Here is a 20,748-nt window from a genome sequence, read left to right as displayed (position 1 = left end):
ATTGTAAATAATTTTAGGGAAATGTTTTTGTTTTAAAATGTAAGTAGTTTTCGTATTTTTAAGTAACTTTTACATTAATTGAATATAGTGTAACCAATCAAATTAAATAGACTTATTTTTTATTGGTTAAATTATATCTAACTTATTTTATTATACAATACTTTTTAAAACATATAATTTTCTTAATCTTTGTGCTTTTAGGCAAAAGCACTTAAATTATAAAACGGAGGGAGTATATTATAACAAATTTTCGCATTGAGTATCAACAAAGATTTATAAATTGGTTTTTCAACTTAGTATTTACTGGTTATATTAGTATATGTCTTTATTAATGTTTTATTAAATATCCTTAATATTCTGCATATTGAAATTATTTTGTTTTTGCTAATCAACTGTAATTATCTTTCAGAGCTGTTTATAATTTTTTGTTCATTGGTAACAAAAAATTATATGAGCATATATTTTCTAAATTATTTTATAATTATTTTATTGCCTTTTTAAATGTAAACTTGAATAAATGTATAAAATCGAATTCTATTTACCTTTAAAGTTATAAAACATTGGATTCAAATCTAAATAAGCAAAACAAACATATGTCGTTCCAGTTAAAATCATTGAGGTTATAGATTTGTCAGCTTGGCTAGGCACAAAACCTAATCATTCCCACAATATCCTATAATTTGTGTCAGTTTAAGTTATTATATATTTCTTTTTTTTTTTGGTAAGAAGTTATTATATATTTCTTTGTGAGCACAGATGTACTTTAAAACTTACTAACTTACCGATGTCCAAAACTTTTAATAATATAACATGTTAAATAAGTTGTAGATAATAAGCCGCTGGATTTCTAATACCAAATCAAAATTACTATTTTTTTCATTTAAAGCATTGAAATTTTGCACACATATTAAAAATATTTAATGTTATATATTTTCTAAACAAAAATGTTATTTAAACATAATTCAATCAACAGAAAAATAATCTGTAAAATATAAAATGTTATATAGTATAAAAGAATAAAAATTTATATTGTAAATTTAAAACGTCTTGTAATTTAAAAAAAAAAACTTCAAAGAGTCGTCTATTAAAAACAGAGAGTGTAAAATAGAGATATTTTTTATATCTGTGGATATATATAGATGATTTTATATCCGACAATGCTACCTAATTTATGAAAAGTCATGTCTGATTATATCATTTTGAACTGTCCTATAGATTCACGTCTACTAATACTTCTTGAACCACGTTGAAGATCTCATATAAAAAAAATTTCTACTAATTTACATATTTTTTTTTTGGTTTCGAAATGGGACTTTTGGTGTAAAATTATTAATGAACCATTAGTAAACCACTTCCACTTGTGGATATATTTTTTATGTTTCCTATTGGATTAAATGGGCATCCGTTTCTTGTGCGGAATATTTACGTTGTTCATGCTTAATTTTGATGGAATTCAAATATGTATAGATGTTTGGTCAGCTTGTAAAAACACTTATTACACTTTAGATTTCATTTTTTTTATTACAAATGATGTAACATCTACATATTTTATATGTGGTATATATAAACTAACGTCCTTAATTTGTAAAATTGTTTTCTTACTAAACTGTTAAATTAATCTTACTTTGTTATATATGTGCAACTTCTAATTTCATTCATAAAACGTTATGTTTGGTATCACGGAAAAATAAAAAAATTAGTCGTGTTAATTTGCTAAATGTAGGTGTCTTACAGACCCAAAATTAAACGCTATAGTAAATGTAAAATATCTCAAATTTTAGTCAAAAAATACTTTAAGTTAATCTAAGCTTTATACACACACAAAATATCAATTATCTTCTCTGTCACATTACAAAAAAAAAAAAATTATCTCCTATGTTACACAAAAAAATACTTTTAAGTTAATTTTTGACCAGACTTTATCATTTTTTGAGAAATTATGTATTTTTTTATATATGATCAATGAGAAAAATTAAATATAACAAATAAACAAAACTGTGTTTCAAGCCATTAAACATGCCAGATAAGCATGATATACACAATAAAATTAAATAATTAGATAACTAAACTTAGAACATAGATAAAACTAAAAATAAATACATTTGAAGTATATATAGTTATATATGATTTCGCGTATCAACCACCACCACAGCTGTAGCAATAACCATGATCACCGATGCTATATTTTCCACCACCTTCGTACTCATTCAAAAATTCATTTTCCACTATAGTCGTTCTTGACAGAGCTTCACTAATGGCCATCAAGCACGCCCACCTGGAGAATAGGATGGTGATTGGTGATTGGTGATCGATCAAACATCACATATCTGAGCAGTGGTAATCAAGATAAAAAAAAATTATGTTAGTTCGATAGAGATAATGGGTTTGTAACATTAAGAAAGTCATACAAAATTTACTTACTGAACTTGGCAATCAAATAATCCATAAGATAAGTAGAAACATTAAAATGATGAATGATAAATGCATTTAAAAGAAACTCTACAACCTTTATATCTACAGAATCTATGTTCAATCCATATATATGTTTGAAGGTCTACGTTTTTTAAATGCAATTTGCTGTTAAGTTAATTCCATTAACATTTCTTATAGTAAGCTAATTCATATCAGTTAGCTCTTTACTAAAGGATAATAAGCCTAGTGTGAAACGATAAAAACTGCTGTTGCACACATGACACACCAAAAAAAATCAACTTTCAAGTGCTCTGTTTAGAGTCCATTAACCTGGAGAGGAGACTTGGTAGATTCATCTTTGAGGATTAAGAAGAAGAAGTGTGTGTTGTTTCAGAAATCATGAGCAACTTTATCCTCTCTACACATAAAAATATAAAACCAAATTGATATTATTGCACAGAACAATATCAACATAATGTTGTTTACTAATCAAACCAATGGAAAAATCTCATTCCCAAAACAACACAAATCAAATACTTGAAGTTAGAGATTATAAGGAACAAAGGTATTTCACTTACATATAAAGGTTAACAATCGAGAGGCCTTTCTGGAATTCCACACTGGTAAACCCTACCACTGCTGCCTTCGCTGTACACTCGAAGAAAGACGTACGCCATGGTTAGCAACACAACCACTTTCGAAGATAGTGATAAACTCGAAAATCTCAAAAGAAACAACAACATAATTGACCAAACCGAAAGAAGGAAGGGAGAACAAACAAAATAGAGAAGGAAGAGCAAATTGAAAGGAGAAAACAAACGCGATCTGTGTTGCCGCAATCCGCTCTCACCCTCCTCGCCTACTTCATTGGCTTGATATCCCCTGCATATATCATCACAATTTACCAAGAATAGTTCATATATAACATCAGAATGAGTTATATCATCACTGAGATATGTCAAACAAAATCAGATCAAACATTAAGATTATTGCTAATCTCTTAAAAGATGAGAAAATACTTACAGTGGAAGAGATGCTTAGAGGAAGTTTCAAAAGGCATAAACTCCAACACAACAGGAATCTGTGAGCGAAGGCAGACCCATCAATGGAAATGATCAAATGAACCAAATTTATGAGAGCCAAGGAGATCTTTGAAGCATTTAAGAGAGAAAATAAGCTGATGCCTTACGCCACCGACGCATACCTAAAGATGAATCCTTGTCCTCCCAAGTCGATAAGGAGGACTCAGAGAAGACGACGGCGCCGGAGGCAATTGCGCATGCCTGTATGATCAGCCTTCTTCCTTCTTTATCAGTTTGGTTATGTTGGCTCCATGAGATCAAGCGATCTTGGTTCAGGTCTTGTTCAAGGCACTGTAAAAGATGATGTTGTACAAAACTAAATATAACTCAATTTATCTTCTCCTTCATGAACACACTGCATAACCCAATATCCACAGCCATCAGAAACAAACAATAATAGTAGACAGAAGAATTTTCTATATACAAATGCAATAAAAATCAAGTCATATAATCAATATAGAGCACAAAATATTGTATACCCCTACCTTTCCGTTTGATTTAGCAGAGTTCATGGTTATAGCGTGATCTCTTTCTGTGGAAGTTTCCGATTTTGTCTGAATTTAGGTTTAGATGTAGTGATTTATATAGGTGGAGAATGAAGGGGAGGTGGAACGAAACCATAAAAGGGGGATTGAAGAGTATCACTGATTGATCAGGGGGGTCTGTTACGCCTTTTACAGTAAATGGAGATGTAGAAGACGAAGTGGAAGAGTCGTATTGATAGATGCTTAGGAGATAGGTTTTTGGCAGCTGGGCTTTACACAGGCCATGATTTAATTTTTGGAAACAACACGGAAGGTCCAATAACTCGACAAAGATGTTGTGACATGGCAAATTAATGTCTTCTGATTGGTTGATTATTTAATCCAACGTGGACATGCTCTCCTTTGACCATATTCCCCTTTTAGTATTGTATTGATAATGAAGTTAAATATAAAAGAGTTTAATTACAAAATAAAATTAGATTAAAATATTTATTATAAAATCTGTGAAAAAAGACTTTTGAGATACTATCTAATAATGGGTGTCTCACTAATAGGAGTATAAAATTTAAGATGATCAGTTACCAATAGTACTCCTTTATATGTTGCTATTCCTTTGAATCGCTGAGATACAACAGTGCGCTAAAAGCTAATCTCTGATGGAAACTGCAGAAGCTGGGCATGCTGATGTTATTGGTTGGTTCGAGCATGTCTCGGAGAACGCCTGCAAAGCTCAAAGAGAGACACTGCGACGGATTCTTGAGCTCAACTGTGGAGTGGACTATCTGAGGAAATGGCTTGGGAGTGTTGATGTAAAAGAGATGGACGATAACAGCTTGGAAACTCTCTTTACTTCCTTGGTGCCTATTGTCTCACATGCTGATATGGATTCGTATATTCAAAGAATTGCAAATGGAGAGACTTCTCCTTTACTCACACAAGAACCCATCACTGTTCTCTCCCTCAGGTATATTTTCATAAATATATATATATATATATATGAACATCTTTGTGTGTGTGAAATAAATACTTACAAAATATACAATTTATAATAACTATTGGTCTCTTCTCTTCTTTTTTTGTGACACAGCTCTGGAACAACAGAAGGGCGACAAAAGTATGTTCCGTTTACTTGTCAGATCACGCAAGCTCTTCTTCAGATGTCCAGATTATCAGCGGCTTACACATCAAGGTTTCTTTTCATTTCTTGTCCATTAAATAGTTGTTCATTTGCTCACAAGTACCTGAGAATTAATGCAGGTGTTATCCAATAAGGGAAGGAGGGATGATTCTTGAGTTTATATATGCCGCCAAGGTATTTAAGACACCAGGAGGACTAGACGTAGGAACGGCCACAACACTTTACTACGCGAGCAAAGAGTTCAAAACAAAGCAAGAGGCAACAAAGTCTTTCACCTGTAGCCCACAAGAGGTCATCTCGGGAGGAGATTTCGTGCAGTGCACGTATTGTCATCTCCTACTTGGTCTCCATTTCTCTACCCAAGTAGACTTTGTCGCCTCTGGTTTTGCCTACACCATTGTCCAAGCTTTCTCCTTTTTAGAAGAAAACTGGAGAGAGATATGTGCTGACATCAAGGAAGGCAATCTTAGCTCAAGAATCTCTTTGCCCAATATGAGAACAGCTGTATTGGCTCTCATCAGACCAAACCCATCTCTAGCTTCTCAGATCGAAGAGATATGCATGGCGCTGGAATCAAACATAGGATGGTTCGGTTTAATCCCGAAGCTATGGCCAACTGCAAAATATGTCTCCTCGATCATGACGGGTTCTATGTTGTCTTACCTTAAAAAGCTGAGGCATTACGCTGGTGGTTTGCCTCTGGTGAGCGGTAACTATGTTTCATCCGAGAGTTTGATTGGTGTGAACGTTGATCCTCAGCTTCCCCCTGAAGACGTGAGCTTTGCTGTGGTTCCCACCTTTAGTTACTTCGAGTTTATACCACTTCACAGGCAACAGAATCAACAAGACATGACTAGTGACGGTGACTTTGTCGAAGAAAAACCTGTGCCACTCTCTCAGGTCAAACTCGGCCAGGAGTACGAGGTTGTTCTTACCACTTTCACAGGTAAATAAAATATTCTCCGATGCATTGACGAGTTACTTTAGTAAATATTTCAATAAAAAAAAGAATTTATATAAATTTTGGAGGTCTATGTCTATGTAATTTTTTTTATAAAAATTGGGTACTGGAGCCGAATGTTTCATTTGGCTTTGCACCGGACCTGACACTTTGTGGTCTCTTCAGGTCTTTACAGGTACAGGCTAGGAGATGTGGTTGAGGTGACCGGCTTTCACAACGGCACACCGAAGATAAGTTTCATATACAGAAGGAAACTCATCTTAAACATCAACATTGACAAGAACACAGAGAAGGATCTTCAGGAAGTGGTCGACAAGGCGTCTCAGCTTCTGAGTCAAACAACACAAGCCGAAGTCGTTGACTTTACGAGCCATGCAGACGTTAAAGTTAGTCCCGGTCGTTACATAATCTACTGGGAAATCAAAGGGGAAGCAGAGGATAGAGCTCTCGAAGAATGTTGCAGAGAGATTGATGCTGGGTTTATGGACCATGGTTACGTTGTGTCCAGGCGTATGAAGTCGATCGGACCGCTCGAGCTGAGGGTCGTGGAACGAGGCACGTTTGGGAAAGTGGCCGAAAAGTTCGTTGGGAAATGTGGTAGCTTGAACCAGTTTAAGACTCCTAGGTGTACGACCAATTCGGTGATGCTTGACATTCTTGATGCTTCTACCGTCAAGATATTTTGCAGCTCGGCTTATGATTAAACACAATTAAAATTTTAAATTTAGTTCCGTGCTTTGTCTCTGTGATTCAGTTATGATTAACAATAAAACAATAATGTTAATCTTTGCTTTAAATATGAGGTATCGAACCACACAATCGTTGTCAAGTGGTACCACGGGTCCGGAAAAGTGGTAAGCATGTTCGAAAACTACCATCTCAGGTATGTCCGCTCATGTGACCAAGGAGACATATGTATTTAATTCCAATTACAAGCAATCGAATCTGCCCGGCACCCATGGACAGACCCAAAATATTTGTCGGTTGGCCTCGGCCTACTGAACATTTCTGGGGTATCAAACCTGAATTGACCTTTGGAACTTTCTGTGATCTGATCTTCTTTTATCCAAAAATATCTTAGAAACCATAAAAATATTTTAAACTATTCATGGTTCTAAAACATCGACCAAGCCTGCTCAGAATCCACAGAACATATCTCATGCCACCACATGTAAAGATATTACCATGGTTAGGAAGCTCATTCATACCACAAGCTTTGATTATATTTACAAATTGCTGAAACACCACTTTTCCTCTTCTAGGACCTCATAAATTTTCGCACTGAGGATCTCAAATGACAAATTTGAGCTTTCAATGTATTTGACAAGAGATCTCAATGATAAATCTTAGTTCAATCCACACAACAAACACCTGATGTCTTATTGGATAGGTCAAGAGCGTAGAAACTAAAACCACATTGGTTGACAAGTTATGAGAGACAGAGAATCATACAAAATCACAAATATTACATAATAACAAATATGAAATCAAACAGAGAGTTGTCTTAAAAGGCAAGAGCCCAAATGGGAAAGACGACGAGAGCTATGATCCCAAGAGTGTTGGAGATGCCATGAGCTTTTGTGAACGCGTTTCTAAATCCACCTGAAGCTCTAATATGTTCTTGGAGCAAGTAACATCCGATCAATAAGCATACGACTAAACCAACCCAGTTGTCTCTAAATGTGCCGGCGATGAGCCCCGGAGCCACCACGATGAGTAGAATCAGAGCCGCCGGTAATTCAAACCATTCTTATGTACAACAACAGAGATAGCCAATCAGCAATCAGTAAAAAGTCTTGAGTTCTTTACAATGGAGTGTGTGAAGAAGACAAACCTCGAAAGTGTTTAGGGAAGAAGAGTTGTACAACAACAGCTACAAACGCGATCCATTTACCGACATCTCCTCTGTCCAATTTAAGACACGAGTTAGAGAAAAAGTCTTTGTCTGAATCAACTTTGTCTTTTTGATTATTATTATTTTTTTACTTTTGTCTCTTTTTACTTTGTTTTACCTGAAAAGGCCAAAGATCACAGAAGGAAGACTGAAGAAGATGTAAGGAATCAAAAGTGATGTGAGCATATTCGTCTTCCAGTTAGTTCGATCCAAGACCAACAAGTATCTGCAAAAAAAAAAAAAAATCAAGATGTGCATAAAGAAAAGAAGTAAGAGAAGAGGAGAGGAAGATTTACATGGCGGCGATTGAAGCAATCCATTCGAGGATAGAAGTACCAAAGCCTAAACCAGTGAGCATTAAGGTGTGATTAGCGAGATTCTTAGCAGCAGTAGCGAGCTCGTTGAGATCTGATCCGACCATAGCTTGAAGGGTTCCATGGTCTCTCCTCATGGCTGTGAAAGTCATCTCTTTCCGGAGATTACAGAGGAAGGAGGAAGAGAAAAGATGTTAGAGCTTTAGAACTTTGAAAATGACGAATGTTGTGAAAGACTCGTGATTCATGTTAGAAACATATAGAAGAAGTGAATCGATGGATGCCTTTCTGCCACGTTGAGTATTGAATCAATTACGGAACTATTTAGTTATTTTTCTATTAATAAATGGTAATCGGAAAGCAGATATTATTATGGGTTTTAATTTAGAGTATAGATTACTATCAATGATGATGAAGACGTTGCACATGTCGGCTCATGCTCTTGACACGTGACGGTGGACCTTTTAGGAGTGTGTGTGATTGGTGGAGGTAAGCAGCAAGCCAGCAATGGTCCGAGCCAAGCTATATTTTCTAAATAATTGGTGAGTGACCAAAACGGAAATAGCCATTTTGATTAGGACATCTAATCTACAAAACATTTTAAATTGTATTTTATTTAAATGTGAAAGATAAATAAAAAGATAGGGTTATATATTTAAAATAATATTTATTGAGCATTTTATATTTTGAGGGTATCATGTTTGAATTTGGAACTTCTTTAAAAAATATATATGTCATTTAATCATAATTAGTAGTGATAGTTTATTTATAAAACTAAGTTTTTTAATAATCAACACCTGAGGAATTTTGAAAACCTATTAAAGTACTATTTTTAAAAAATGAAAATTGTTATCAAACACATAGAAATTACTTATTGCGGATTGTTGTCTATTATGTAGTGATCATCACAATTCAAAAAAAAAATTGAAGTTAAAACTGATAGAAAATTATTTGCAGTTTAACATGTTATAAAAGAGACTAAACGGATAGTCTTTGTTATCAACTGAGAACGTTATGATTGAAAGATTTAAATACATGAGTTTATTGAATTATTCTGTTAGAAAATTAAAAAAAAAATTTGTGTGTTTAAATTTACTGTTTTATAACCAGTTATTGATATTTGCTTGTTTTATGAAAATTAAATTATTTTCTATATTACTGTTTTGTAGTTTTGGATAAAAAATATATAAAATGATATTTTTAAAATTGGATTATGGCAATGTAAATGTTTGACCGGTGACTAAAAATACAAAAATATCAAATTTTAAGATTTTTGCTGCATATAGAGACGTATCAATAATAATGAATACACGAAAAGAGAATAACTAATTATTTATGTAAAATCTATGAAATGGAAAGAAAAACAAAATAATTCTTGACTTTAAGCAAAATAATACTTGTAAACACAAAAATTCAAATTAAGATTATATTAACAAAATAAATTAAATATAAATACTATTACTTATGTTATATAGTTTACAAATAACTATACTATTAGCTATTACTATATTGTAATAAATTAGTTTTAATTGGTTTAATCGGTTATTAACTTAACCATATTCATATACTATATTTCCTATATAAAATACATATGGGGTTTATTTGGTATAATCAAATCCAAACCATTTCTTTATTTCGGTTCAGTTTTGGTTGTTCGGTTTGGTTTATCGAATTCAACATTCCTAAATCCGACCCCAACAAATTGAAATGACATTTTGCATCTGATTGATAATATGTCGAATTCTGGAACAATGAACTTAACCAAATAAACAAGAGTCAGCATGCTACTCGATCGTACTTATTGTAAAAATAACTCTATAATTGTCTTTAATCAAACAAAAGTCCATGATCGTCCTGTGGATGGTAATACATAAAGATGGATAATTTTCTCTCTTCTTTACTACTATATCAGTCATGATTGAATCCTGAAATTGAATTTTGTTTTTGTTCTTCCACATGTCACATAAATTAGTTTGGGTTTCGCCCAAAATAAGGAGGTTATCAAAAGAAAGCTGTCATCAATTTTTATTATAGTAATTAAACACTATATATTGACTAAATAAAACAAAGTAAAGCTCTCAAAACACATTACTCTCATAGATTTACATGGAAATTTAAGAACATGGTCTGCATATACATCTATATACATATATATACATATAACTTTAGATATATATATATAAACATCAGCAAAGAGGAGATCTAAAAAAATACTATATTGGAGGATCACCATGGAACAAAACGGTCCATGAGAAGACATACAGTGAGCTCAGACATAGTTTTATCCTTCTCTCTCACATTTTGAGCAACTCTTCTTTCTTCTTCTCCTTGTTGTTTGGACACAATAGAAGTTGTACTCTTCTTGCTTTGCATCAACGGGTTTCTATGGTTTATCTTCTCACCCAGCTTTTTCATTTCTCCAACCCAAACCTCCATAGCTTTTGACATTCTTCTTGTTGATCCCAGTATGAAATTATGAGAAAGAGAGACGCTTTGAGCTTTATGTAGAAAATGAAAAGGGGGCTTTCTAGTCTTTTGACATACGAAAGACCATGGCAAGTTTGATGGGTTTTCATATAATTGTACGTTCTTGATCAAGAAGGGAGAAAAAGTAGACATCTTCGTGGTGGTGGGGTTTACACTTGGACAGCATCCAATAATACAAAGTCAAGAAGAGTTGTCTTCTTGCGATATGTACACCCTTCCAATATTGCAAGTCAAGAAGAGCTGTCTTTTTGAGATATGTATTCATCTAATAGCCCGGCCAAATCATCTTGAATTTTCCAAGTTATGCAAATAAAAGACGTTTCGCTGACCAATAGAAAAAGCAAAACAAACGACACATTTCAAGTGAATGGTTAATAGATATTAACAGTTTGCTCACAGATTTCAGCAACAGACCTTAGCTCACTTGTTAGACCTTAGCAACAGACCTTAGCTGTGACAGCAACTTTTTAGGTTGCTGGTTAATTGGATTCAGGCAGGTTGGATTCTTTAAAGCTAATTTACTCCTAATGGTAAAACTGAATATTCTAAAAGAAAAAAAACACTGAATATTCTATCTGTTTGCTGATAATGTTTCTTTCAGGTGTGACGTGTCATTAAGATAATGGTCTGGCCCAAGCCTGATGTTCTTCTTATCTTATTCCATTATTACTTTTTCTTCGAACCCCACTTGGTACTAGTTAGTTTGGTGAATGATTGTTATCTGAGTTGGATACTTATCTCTTATATCATCCATTTCTTCGTGGTTCCTTTTGTCTTATAGTTGTTAAAATTACATGTTGTTTCATTGAAAAGTAGTTTGATATGTTTTGAAACTGAGTCGCAATATCAGTGTTTGGTTCAAACAATAATTGAGAGTGTTCGTACTTTGTTATTTAGAATGTGGTAGTAAATATGCAAACTGTTCCCAGTAACCACCAGACCCAAACTATACACACAAGAGGGAGATTGGAGTTTAACTTCGTGCTGCTTCATCAGAAAGGTTCGGAGCAAATTTGAGCCCTAACAAAAAAAGCCCCGAGAAATTCTCTTATCATATGTCATTCACCCTGTCCAGCTGATGATTCCAAGACCTTTAGTTCGCGTTTGGTAAGCTGAAAGCGGTAGCAACATATGAACATGTAGTCAGTCTTTCACACCCCAAAATGGATCTGAAGAGAACTTTCTTTATTGCAAGTGGATATGTCTCTTAAGTTTTCAAATAGCTTACCTCGATAACACATCCACAACGTTGAGGCTTAAACCCCGTTTATAGACATGTTCCAATCACAAAGGTAAACCCGCCTCCTAACACAAATGACCGGTTAAGTGCAACATCATGAGAGACCAAATGTGCCAGCAATAACCTGATGTGGCATCTCTCCGAGACTTGTGGCGACATATTGGTCAGAAACTTCTGTCTGATTCAAATCATTTATCTAAATCCACGGAGGCCAGCCATCATATATGTTGCAGAGGTTTTTTTTTTTTTTTTTTGATAACTCTGGTATCTGGGCAGCCACATTCCCAACTATCCCTTTGAAAGGGGTCCAGCGCCCCAACGGAAGAGATGTTAAATCCGTTGTGGCCAAGACTCGAACCCGAGTGGCGGACAGTACAGCTGTACCTCCTTTACCACCAAGCTACGAGCGCTTGGTTATATGTTGCAGAGGTTATCAACACTTCTAGCTTGTTCATAATCCATGGTTACAACTTACAACATTTGTTGATAGTGTTTTAGGGGATGTATTAATTGGAAGTTTGAAGTGATTTGTATTAAAATGACTGTTTCATTTGTATTAAAAATGACAACTCCATTATTATTCAAACATGAGTTTTCGGATTAAAATTTTAATTATAAAAAAGTAAAACTAAATAGTATTTCGAAAACTTGTAAATATAAAAGAAAACTGATGGTATTAGGATTAAAATTTTATAATTGAACGTCTGAGGTGGTTTGTTAATAATTCATAAAGTTAGAGGACTAAATAAAAATTATATCTCTCGCCTCGATCATCATCAACTCTTCGAAATATAAACATTTAACGCGGCGGCGGAGCTCACATACGCTGTACCCTAATTTTAGCCGGAGAAGGAACAAAAAAAAAGGTTTTTTCCAAACTTCCGGCGATGTCGTACGACGATGTGGAGATAGAGGATATGGAGTGGAACGAAGAGATCCAGGCGTACACGTACCCTTGCCCCTGTGGCGATCTGTTCCAGATCACCAAGGAGGATCTGCGTCTCGGCGAAGAGATCGCGAATTGCCCGAGCTGCTCGCTCTACATCACCGTCATCTACAACATGGAGGATTTTCAGAACGATACGAAGAAGAAGAACAACCAACCTAAAAGCAGCCAAGCCATCGCCGTCGCTTGAGGTGAATCTTCCAATCAGATTTTTAGATTCGATGCTTTCTGTTTAGACCTAATTGGGTTTTTGAAATTGTTTGTCAAAGTACGAAACTTTGTTTGAAATAGTTGAGTTGTTGATTTAAAACAGTGTTGGTTGCGTCTTTTTAGTTTTGTTTGCGAGAAGTAGAGAGATTGTCGTTAATTACAACCAACGAAGAAAACATCTTAACCTTGCAGGCTTGTTTACTTCTGTTGCAGATTTTGATGGAAGTGTTCAAGAGCAGTAGATGTGTCATTCTTAGATTAGGGGTTTTGATACTAAACCATTTGTAAAAGTTACCAGACAAACAGAGGTCTTGTGTTGTTACTACTGGTTATGCATTGATTATTGAACCCAATTCTTGGTGTTTTCTTACACATTTTGATCCGATATTATTTACAAAACTGGTTGGTTTGAGAAAGGATTGTACCGCTACATTGCCTTTTCTTTTCTTGGCTGTTTTTGATTTTTGAGGAAGCAGAATGATAAAAAAAACACAGCTTATTGAGATCCAAAGCAAAGAGATGTTTCGGTGACTCAGTCCCATCTAGCTCATAAAATCTTATTATTAGCAGTGTTCTAAATTCCTTCTAGTATCTGTCTCTAGACGCCTATGGTGATTACTTTTTAAAATGCAATAAATTATAATAGTAAAAGTATTATGTATAATTTAAGATAATCTAATCTATTAATTTAGGGTTCTATTTTTTATCTACTTAAAAAGTTGTCATTTAAGTTTTGGACCTATTCATTTTTCATTAGAAACAAATATAACAATCCTTATAATTTGTTTATACAATATAATACAATATATAATATACATGTTTGAGCATTATTCTTTTCTAATACACTAACCATAATTAACCAATATGTTATACTCATCAATTATCTAAACAATTTGCATGCCAAATACTCAATTTACAGCAATTACTCCTCTTTACAAAATATGCAACCATATAGTTTTGTTATTGTTAAAAACTAATACCCGATCTTACTCATGTTCTAACCTTGGTGACTATGACAATAAACTTTTCACTTCTTACAAAATATACGACCATATGACAACAAATTCTTCACATCTAACCTTAAGTGACCTATGCACTTTCAAATATTCTCCTTCATTATTATTTTGTTCTTTAATCCTTTCCTCTTTAGTGGTTCAATAAATTCATTTTATAAAAAGTTAATAATGTAGCAAATTTTTTTTATATATGCTCTTTCATTTTACCAATGCTAAACAATATATACATTTCATTTGCCATGTTACTAAGACTGGGTGTTTGTTTTAGTCAAAAAAAACAGACTGGGTGTTTGTATATATCTCGCATGGCTGCTTGTGTTCGGGTTAAAGTGACAATGTCAATGACAATTTATATTATCTTATATTATAATTAAAATAAATATAAAAATGGATATTTCCATGTTTGTTGAACTTCCTAGATTACTGCAAAATATTTGAAAATTTTAACTGCATTGTTTGAGTACAAATCGCAACAACAAATGCCAGATATTTGAAAATTTATTATGTTAAAATTTTTGTAAAGAAACCATTAAGATTTGTAAATAAAATGTTTAGATTTTTCCTATTTAAAGTATATTTCAATATCTTTTAATTATAGTCTATTGCTTTTTTTAATAAAAAATAATCAAACTAATATAATATTATAATATATGAAGAAGGCTTGAGGATTTAACTAATACAAATATGAATAAGAGTACAACAGAGAAGAGATGGCTCACATTGTGGTTATGCTATGTCGTGTTCGCCGCCATCCCCCTTGCCACAGACCTCACATGAGCCAAATTATAACATACTTCATCCTTTCTCTTCTCCTAGGAGTCAGCCATTAATCTTTTTTTTAACGTTGCAAAATATAGTCTCAAGGATATATGTTAATAATTTTGTGTGAAAAACAAGCAGATTCTGCATGCTTTAGAAGGAAACGTATCACTATCAGAACTTCACTAATGGATGAAACCGGGTCAAAGCAATGTATACAGCTCATATGGAGGGAGCATTGATTTAGACTCGAGCCAATACAATACAATGATGAAATTAAGAAGTTTAGGAAAATGTCACTTGCAACTCAAGAGTACAACCTGTGAGTATGGACTGTACCCGTCGAGTTCTAGCAACGAGGTAAAACACCCAGTTAAGGTTATAGTTAACCGTCTCTTTAAATCAAGGAGTTTGCAAGTTTTTTGGATTCTTATTTTTTAATGAACTGTAAAGATTTGAAAAAAATTGTCTATGAAACCACTATGGTATAAACATGATGCGTTAAAATATTTTTCTTTTGTTTCTTTCTATGGAAGTTGTGTGATATTATTTTGAATGTTATTTTATCATCTACTCTATTAAAAAAATATCGTGATCTATTGATTAATGTTATGTTCAACTATGTATTTTATTTATTTAAAGAATTATTTTATTATATTAAATTAATATTAAATACAAATATGATTTAAAAAAATATAAAAATTAAAATTTTCAGAAAAAATTAAAACAAAAAAATTTATCAATCTAGTTGATATATTATATCATAAAATTTGGTATTTATAAATTGTACATTATTTCATATGTTATATTACATGTATAGTGTTATCTGTAAATGTGAAACCTGTCTAAATGACAATCCAAACTCCTTTTTAAACGTTTTGATGGTGGCAGCTTTATACACACTAATTGCTTGCACCAGATTGTATTCCCTTGAATTAACTAGAGAATATGGCAAATAAAACAGCTCAGTTTTACCAAGAAGCAGAAAAAAGAGTATACATTACCAACAATAGCAATACATTCAATTACTTTTCTGTTAATAAGAAATTACTAATTTAAGGAGAGATCCAAACAATTAGTGTTCCAAGAAAGAAAAAGGAGACAGATCCATTTTTACAGCCGAAGTAACCGTTTGTTGCGTCTTAACTCCATCATTTTCTTTTCCTTTGAAGGATCATCCTAAACCCAGAAAAAGCTCACCCTTGAAACAACCTCGTTCTGATTTTTATCCTTTCTTCACAAGATCAATCTAAAGAGGATCTCTAGGAATGGTGAAACCAGCAACCTTAGGAAAGGTCACTACGACCATCATGTTATTGATGGTGATGGTTGATGTTTTGGTCGGAGCCTTGGACAACAACGTGGTGTACAGTCCATGTTCAGACACTGAAATAAGCAAAGGAGATGGTTTCACCGTAGGTGTTGCAATCTCAAGCAAAGAAGCTTTCTTCCTTGACCAAATCCAGCTTTCCCCTTGCGATTCTCGTCTTGGTTTAGCTGCGAAAATGGCGCAGCTGGCGCTTTTTAGACCTAAGGTGGACGAGATCTCTCTTCTCTCCATCGACACAAGTAAGTTCAACCCGGTAAGTATCTCAATGGCTATATCATGACGTAATATCAATGAGACACAACCACAAAAAAAAACTAAATAATTATTTGGGATGTTGTTGTGAAAAGAGTGAAGCAGGAGGACACATGGTTGGGTTCGCAGGCTCGAAATACGCAGCAAGATCTTACCCTGCGAAGGTCGCTGATGGAAGTCACACAATCACATCTTTCACACTTGTAATGATTATTAACCTTAAACCCTTTTTCAAAACAAAACAACATAACAACAATGCATTTGAATCGCTAAACTTGAAACATTATTGTGGCAGGTGATGGAGTTTCAGAGGGGAGTGTTGCAGAATCTGTTCTGGAACAACTTCGGATGCGACTCGTGCAAAGGAGGATCGTCTTCCGTGTGTCTGAATGGGACGGATTGTGCGGTTCCAACAGCAAAATGCAAGGCTAATGGAGGCGAGGCTAATTGCAACATTGGAATCCAGGTGGCGTTTTCAGGGACAGACAAGAACCTTGAGTCGTTGAACTCTTGGTACGAGGTGAGAAATCTGAGGCAGTACTCTCTTACCGACCTCTACGCAAATGCTGTAAATTCTTTAACTGGAGGGCTTCTGTAAGAGAGACAAAAAGTGTAATGCAGAAGCAGTACTATGTAATTGAGGTTTCTAAATAGTTTTTTTTAATTATCTTCCATGGACAAATAACTTGCCCTCCAAGTTCACCAAACCAAATTTTACATTTCTATGGATCAAATAATAGAATAGAAACTCTAATAATTATTTTTTCAACAAGAGCTAATTTAGTTGCAATTCTACACGAATACAAGCCGTGGAACAAAATATTAATCGACAATACAACCAAAACAACTTTGTATGGACATCGCTTTGTATGTTTGTAGAAACAATGTACAAGCCCTGGCCATTTCCAATCAGACATCGAATGTGTAGGGTGACACAAAAGTATTCATCCCGCGTATAAACCGTTCTTTAGGATTCAATATTTCTCTAGAGTAGTTCACAAAACAAAAGTACTCATTACACTTCTAATTTGTGGACTCAAACATAAATATTCAACAAATTGAGTTATTTAATTCCATTTGCTGCAAATTAACATCATAGGGTATTTGCTTTTTAATATGTTTGTTATAAATTATTTGATTGAAAAGTTTCATGACATATTTAAGGAAAATTTAAAGTAGATTTACATCTCTATATATAGTCACCAGGCTAAAAAATGAAAATAATAACAAGAACCTTCGTGTTTCCTTCCATATGAAAGTGCAATATAAATACAAATACAATATTCAAAAAATTGTTGCTGAGAAGAATTCTAAAGAAATTTGTCATATAAATGTAATATACATTACCATGTTTAATATGATGTTGTACTTTGATTTATTTTTAAATAATTAATTCAAACTCTATTTTGAACTATTTTGTCAGCAATATCTGATTAATTTTTTTGTACCTTTTCAATTTTTAATAAAACATTGCATATCTAAAATCTATTCCCGAGATTTTATGATGGCGTATTTTTGACGTTCTAAAATAATTATCATGTCAATGTCTTTTCGAATCTGTCGCAATTGGGTATGAATATTAAAATAGTATATTGATAAAATGGTAACATATCAATAAAATAAATTTTACCAAAAAAATACGTTTATTTACCGGTAATCACTCAAATATTATAAAGTAATAGTTTACGTCATTATGAAAATTTATTGGCAATTTTTTGTCAGTTAAACTTATATTTACTTACTTAAAACGACACTTATGATAAATTTATATTTTTTTTTATTAATCATAATTGTTAATAGTATATGCAAATGTAAATATAAATTGAAATTGCTTATAATTATTTTCAAATTCTCATATAAATCGAAAATCTGATTACGTTCTTTTATTGGAAAATGTCATTCATAAAAACATTAAAAATTTCAAGTATTTCAAGTGTATATATATATATATATTATATCACTATTTATTTTACGTTTCCAATACGATTAGATTAATAGAAGTTAAGAGTTTATTATTATTTAATTTAAAAGTTTATATATATGTGGGTTAAAAATTTTCATCTTAAATAACTTCCTATATTCGACTTTTCATTTTATGCTTGATCCATTGTTATTTTTTAAAGATATCAGATTTCAATTTTTTTTTTTGTGAATATTTTATTGAACTTTAAATTTTTGTACGGTTATATATGTATTTTTACAAGTTTAAAGTCAATCTACTATTTTAAATGTCATTTAATTATGCCATTTAAAAAGAACAAAAAAACAGAAATGAGCTGTTTGCTCTGAAAGATTTACAGGAAGGAAAAGAACTGTGAAGTTGAATTTTATATTAATTAATCATTTTGCAAACATCGCACTAATATATATATATATATATAATAATTTTGATATGATTTTCTAGATATTCAGAACCAAATTAGCTAATGTATGCTGGTAGCCTAGCTCTGCTGGATTGAAAGACACCAGCATTAGTCTTTTGGCAAAACCCATTTAAGATATTTTGGGTGTGGGACCAATCAAAGGATATTTTATATTTATACAACCTTATCTTAAATTATGATTATATACACAAATAAAATTAACGGCGCTAAATTTATGGGCCATATTTTCATAATTCAATTTGCTTTTTCCTTTTCTCTATAAAAAAAAAATATATATATATATATATATATAATAATTTTGATATGATTTTCTAGATATTCAGAACCAAATTAGATAATGTATGCTGGTAGCCTAGTTCTGCTTGATTGAAAGACACCAGCATTAGTCTTTTGGCAAAACCCATTTAAGATATTTTGGGTGTGGGACCAATCAAAGGATATTTTATATTTATACAACCTTATCTTAAATTATGATTATATACACAAATAAAATCAACGGCGCTAAACCTATGGGCCATATTTTCATAATTCAATTTGCTTTTTCCTTTTCTCTATAAAAAAAAGTATCCGAAGCCTTATCCATTTCACTCTTCTGCATAATCTCGAACTTTAAAAACCAACCCTTCTTTCTTGCTACTTGCTGATAATAATATCTTTCTTTCAGTGAAGATGATAAAGTCTGTTACTCTTCGTCCGTTTCCTCTCCCTATAGAGTTTCACGGCAAGCCTCAGTTCGTCGAACCGTCGAAGTCTTGTTTTGCGGTGGTCAGGTGTTCAAGCACGAGAGACGTTCCTAAGCTTGAGCTCTTCAGCCGCGGAAAATTCGACCGTGTACTTCAAGATCCGCCATTAATAGAAAAGGCCGAGACCGAACTCTCAGGTACATATATTTTACCGACCAAGAAAACGTTTCCTGTTCTGTTCTTGCATGTATTACATAGAAAGATGTCCTTGAGAATATATGAAATATCTACTTTTTAATATATGAAATATTCTTTGATGTTTTAGAAAGAAGAAAAAATATAAAAGATAGATTTTTGTGTTTTCTATAAAAAATTGTAAATTTTAAGAAAATTAACGATTTTGTTGAATTAGTATTGTTAAAAGTTACTGAAAATTGAATTTACAGAAAATGTAGTTTTTTTTAAAGTAATTTAATGTATCTTTTTAATATGAGTGAGATTTTTTTTTTTGTAAATTGATGTTATTAGATATTTGAGACATGTTTTTTGTTCGATTTCAGATTACTGTTCTACACTCGAAGGTGATGCTTCTTACAGCTGCTGGAGAGCTTACTTTGAACTCAAAGACCTTGAGAAGGAGAAGCCAAAGGTGGAAGTTGAGAATCTAATCTTGCAAACAGGCGGTTTGAAATTGCTAATCGGGTGTTTACATGGACTTGCTTCGATGAAGAAGGAAAGCAAAACCAAGAATGGTTTAGAGGTTACAGAGGAAACGGATTCAGATAAGATGAAACCGCACGTTCACGTCCCCGATGGTTTACCAAAATCTCAAGAAGAATTGGAAGAAGAAGAGAAATCAAGAATGCCAGATTCTGCTTTCACAAGATTGCTTAGAGCCAAAGGAACCATCCCTGCTTGGTTCTCTCACGCTCCGGACCACGAAACAGACTGAAAGAATCCATCTCACACAGTTTTACTTCTATGTACATATAGCAACAAGTGGTTTCTTGATACTTTGCTTTATAACATATAATTATTATAATACCTTTTCATAATACCTATAAAATATGGTTTGTCAATGTGTGATGATCTTGAATGGTCTGATAATAAAGTTGTTTTGAAGCCGTGTGCTTATTTTAGTACCTGGTTTTGGTT

General features: G+C 33.0%; 6 protein-coding genes and 1 long non-coding RNA gene across 9 annotated transcripts; 4 read left to right on the top strand and 3 right to left on the bottom strand.

The window, feature by feature from the left end:
- Positions 1-698: 698 nt before the first annotated feature.
- On the bottom strand, positions 699-4,353 carry LOC106356480. 2 transcript variants are annotated; one of them, XR_007338344.1, is made up of 5 exons: positions 3,980-4,353; positions 3,617-3,849; positions 3,436-3,493; positions 2,991-3,294; positions 699-2,830 (listed from the first exon to the last, which is right to left on the bottom strand). It is a non-coding gene; the product is annotated as an uncharacterized LOC106356480 (long non-coding RNA). The 2 variants fall into 2 exon arrangements; XR_007338345.1 differs by having other exon boundaries at positions 2,991-3,849.
- Positions 4,354-4,592: 239 nt separating this feature from the next.
- Positions 4,593-7,070, top strand: LOC106444252 (indole-3-acetic acid-amido synthetase GH3.10-like). The gene is made up of 4 exons (XM_013885748.2): positions 4,593-4,943; positions 5,067-5,168; positions 5,237-6,063; positions 6,244-7,070. Exons 1-4 carry the CDS (start codon positions 4,636-4,638, stop codon positions 6,780-6,782), a joined length of 1,776 nt encoding a protein of 591 aa, XP_013741202.2. The 5' UTR covers positions 4,593-4,635; the 3' UTR covers positions 6,783-7,070.
- A 363-nt stretch (positions 7,071-7,433) lies between these two features.
- Positions 7,434-8,595, bottom strand: LOC106439854 (cold-regulated 413 plasma membrane protein 1). The gene is made up of 4 exons (XM_013881387.3): positions 8,269-8,595; positions 8,091-8,198; positions 7,913-7,983; positions 7,434-7,827 (listed from the first exon to the last, which is right to left on the bottom strand). The coding sequence occupies exons 1-4, from the start codon at positions 8,436-8,438 to the stop codon at positions 7,583-7,585; spliced, it is 594 nt and encodes a 197-aa protein (XP_013736841.1). The 5' UTR covers positions 8,439-8,595; the 3' UTR covers positions 7,434-7,582.
- A 1,689-nt stretch (positions 8,596-10,284) lies between these two features.
- Positions 10,285-10,841, bottom strand: BNAA03G38940D. The gene has a single exon (XM_013885749.3). The coding sequence runs from the start codon at positions 10,732-10,734 to the stop codon at positions 10,513-10,515; it is 222 nt and encodes a 73-aa protein (XP_013741203.1). The 5' UTR covers positions 10,735-10,841; the 3' UTR covers positions 10,285-10,512.
- A 1,960-nt stretch (positions 10,842-12,801) lies between these two features.
- On the top strand, positions 12,802-13,599 carry LOC106439856 (diphthamide biosynthesis protein 3). 2 transcript variants are annotated; one of them, XM_013881391.3, is made up of 2 exons: positions 12,802-13,150; positions 13,293-13,599. In XM_013881391.3, exon 1 carries the CDS (start codon positions 12,901-12,903, stop codon positions 13,147-13,149), a length of 249 nt encoding a protein of 82 aa, XP_013736845.2. In that variant the 5' UTR covers positions 12,802-12,900; the 3' UTR covers position 13,150; positions 13,293-13,599. The 2 variants fall into 2 exon arrangements, with proteins under 2 accessions (XP_013736845.2, XP_013736844.2); XM_013881390.3 differs by having other exon boundaries at positions 12,803-13,150; positions 13,383-13,599.
- A 2,272-nt stretch (positions 13,600-15,871) lies between these two features.
- LOC106439855 lies at positions 15,872-17,188 on the top strand. The gene is made up of 3 exons (XM_022716655.2): positions 15,872-16,527; positions 16,622-16,729; positions 16,822-17,188. The coding sequence occupies exons 1-3, from the start codon at positions 16,213-16,215 to the stop codon at positions 17,122-17,124; spliced, it is 726 nt and encodes a 241-aa protein (XP_022572376.2). The 5' UTR covers positions 15,872-16,212; the 3' UTR covers positions 17,125-17,188.
- A 2,205-nt stretch (positions 17,189-19,393) lies between these two features.
- LOC106439858 (CCG-binding protein 1-like) lies at positions 19,394-20,735 on the top strand. Its single transcript, XM_013881393.3, has 2 exons — positions 19,394-19,790; positions 20,154-20,735. Exons 1-2 carry the CDS (start codon positions 19,580-19,582, stop codon positions 20,543-20,545), a joined length of 603 nt encoding a protein of 200 aa, XP_013736847.2. The 5' UTR covers positions 19,394-19,579; the 3' UTR covers positions 20,546-20,735.
- The last annotated feature ends 13 nt before the right edge of the window (positions 20,736-20,748 follow it).

This window comes from Brassica napus, chromosome A3 (assembly GCF_020379485.1).
Source record: "Brassica napus cultivar Da-Ae chromosome A3, Da-Ae, whole genome shotgun sequence".
NCBI lineage: Eukaryota > Viridiplantae > Streptophyta > Magnoliopsida > Brassicales > Brassicaceae > Brassica > Brassica napus.
Note: the sequence above shows the minus strand (reverse complement) of the source record. Positions and strands in the feature narration are given on the sequence as shown.

Coding starts and splice junctions, on each gene's coding strand:
- LOC106444252 (XM_013885748.2), top strand. CDS start 4,636: ATGGAAACTGCAGAAGCTGGGCATGCTGATGTTATTGGTTGGTTCGAG. Junction 4,944..5,066: donor ATCACTGTTCTCTCCCTCAG/GTATATTTTCAT, acceptor TTTGTGACACAG/CTCTGGAACAACAGAAGGGC. Junction 5,169..5,236: donor TCAGCGGCTTACACATCAAG/GTTTCTTTTCAT, acceptor GAATTAATGCAG/GTGTTATCCAATAAGGGAAG.
- LOC106439854 (XM_013881387.3), bottom strand. CDS start 8,438: ATGACTTTCACAGCCATGAGGAGAGACCATGGAACCCTTCAAGCTATG. Junction 8,199..8,268: donor ATTGCTTCAATCGCCGCCAT/GTAAATCTTCCT, acceptor TTTTTTTTGCAG/ATACTTGTTGGTCTTGGATC. Junction 7,984..8,090: donor GTGATCTTTGGCCTTTTCAG/GTAAAACAAAGT, acceptor TAAATTGGACAG/AGGAGATGTCGGTAAATGGA.
- BNAA03G38940D (XM_013885749.3), bottom strand. CDS start 10,734: ATGTCAAAAGCTATGGAGGTTTGGGTTGGAGAAATGAAAAAGCTGGGT.
- LOC106439856 (XM_013881391.3), top strand. CDS start 12,901: ATGTCGTACGACGATGTGGAGATAGAGGATATGGAGTGGAACGAAGAG.
- LOC106439855 (XM_022716655.2), top strand. CDS start 16,213: ATGGTGAAACCAGCAACCTTAGGAAAGGTCACTACGACCATCATGTTA. Junction 16,528..16,621: donor ACACAAGTAAGTTCAACCCG/GTAAGTATCTCA, acceptor TGTTGTGAAAAG/AGTGAAGCAGGAGGACACAT. Junction 16,730..16,821: donor CAATCACATCTTTCACACTT/GTAATGATTATT, acceptor TTATTGTGGCAG/GTGATGGAGTTTCAGAGGGG.
- LOC106439858 (XM_013881393.3), top strand. CDS start 19,580: ATGATAAAGTCTGTTACTCTTCGTCCGTTTCCTCTCCCTATAGAGTTT. Junction 19,791..20,153: donor GGCCGAGACCGAACTCTCAG/GTACATATATTT, acceptor GTTCGATTTCAG/ATTACTGTTCTACACTCGAA.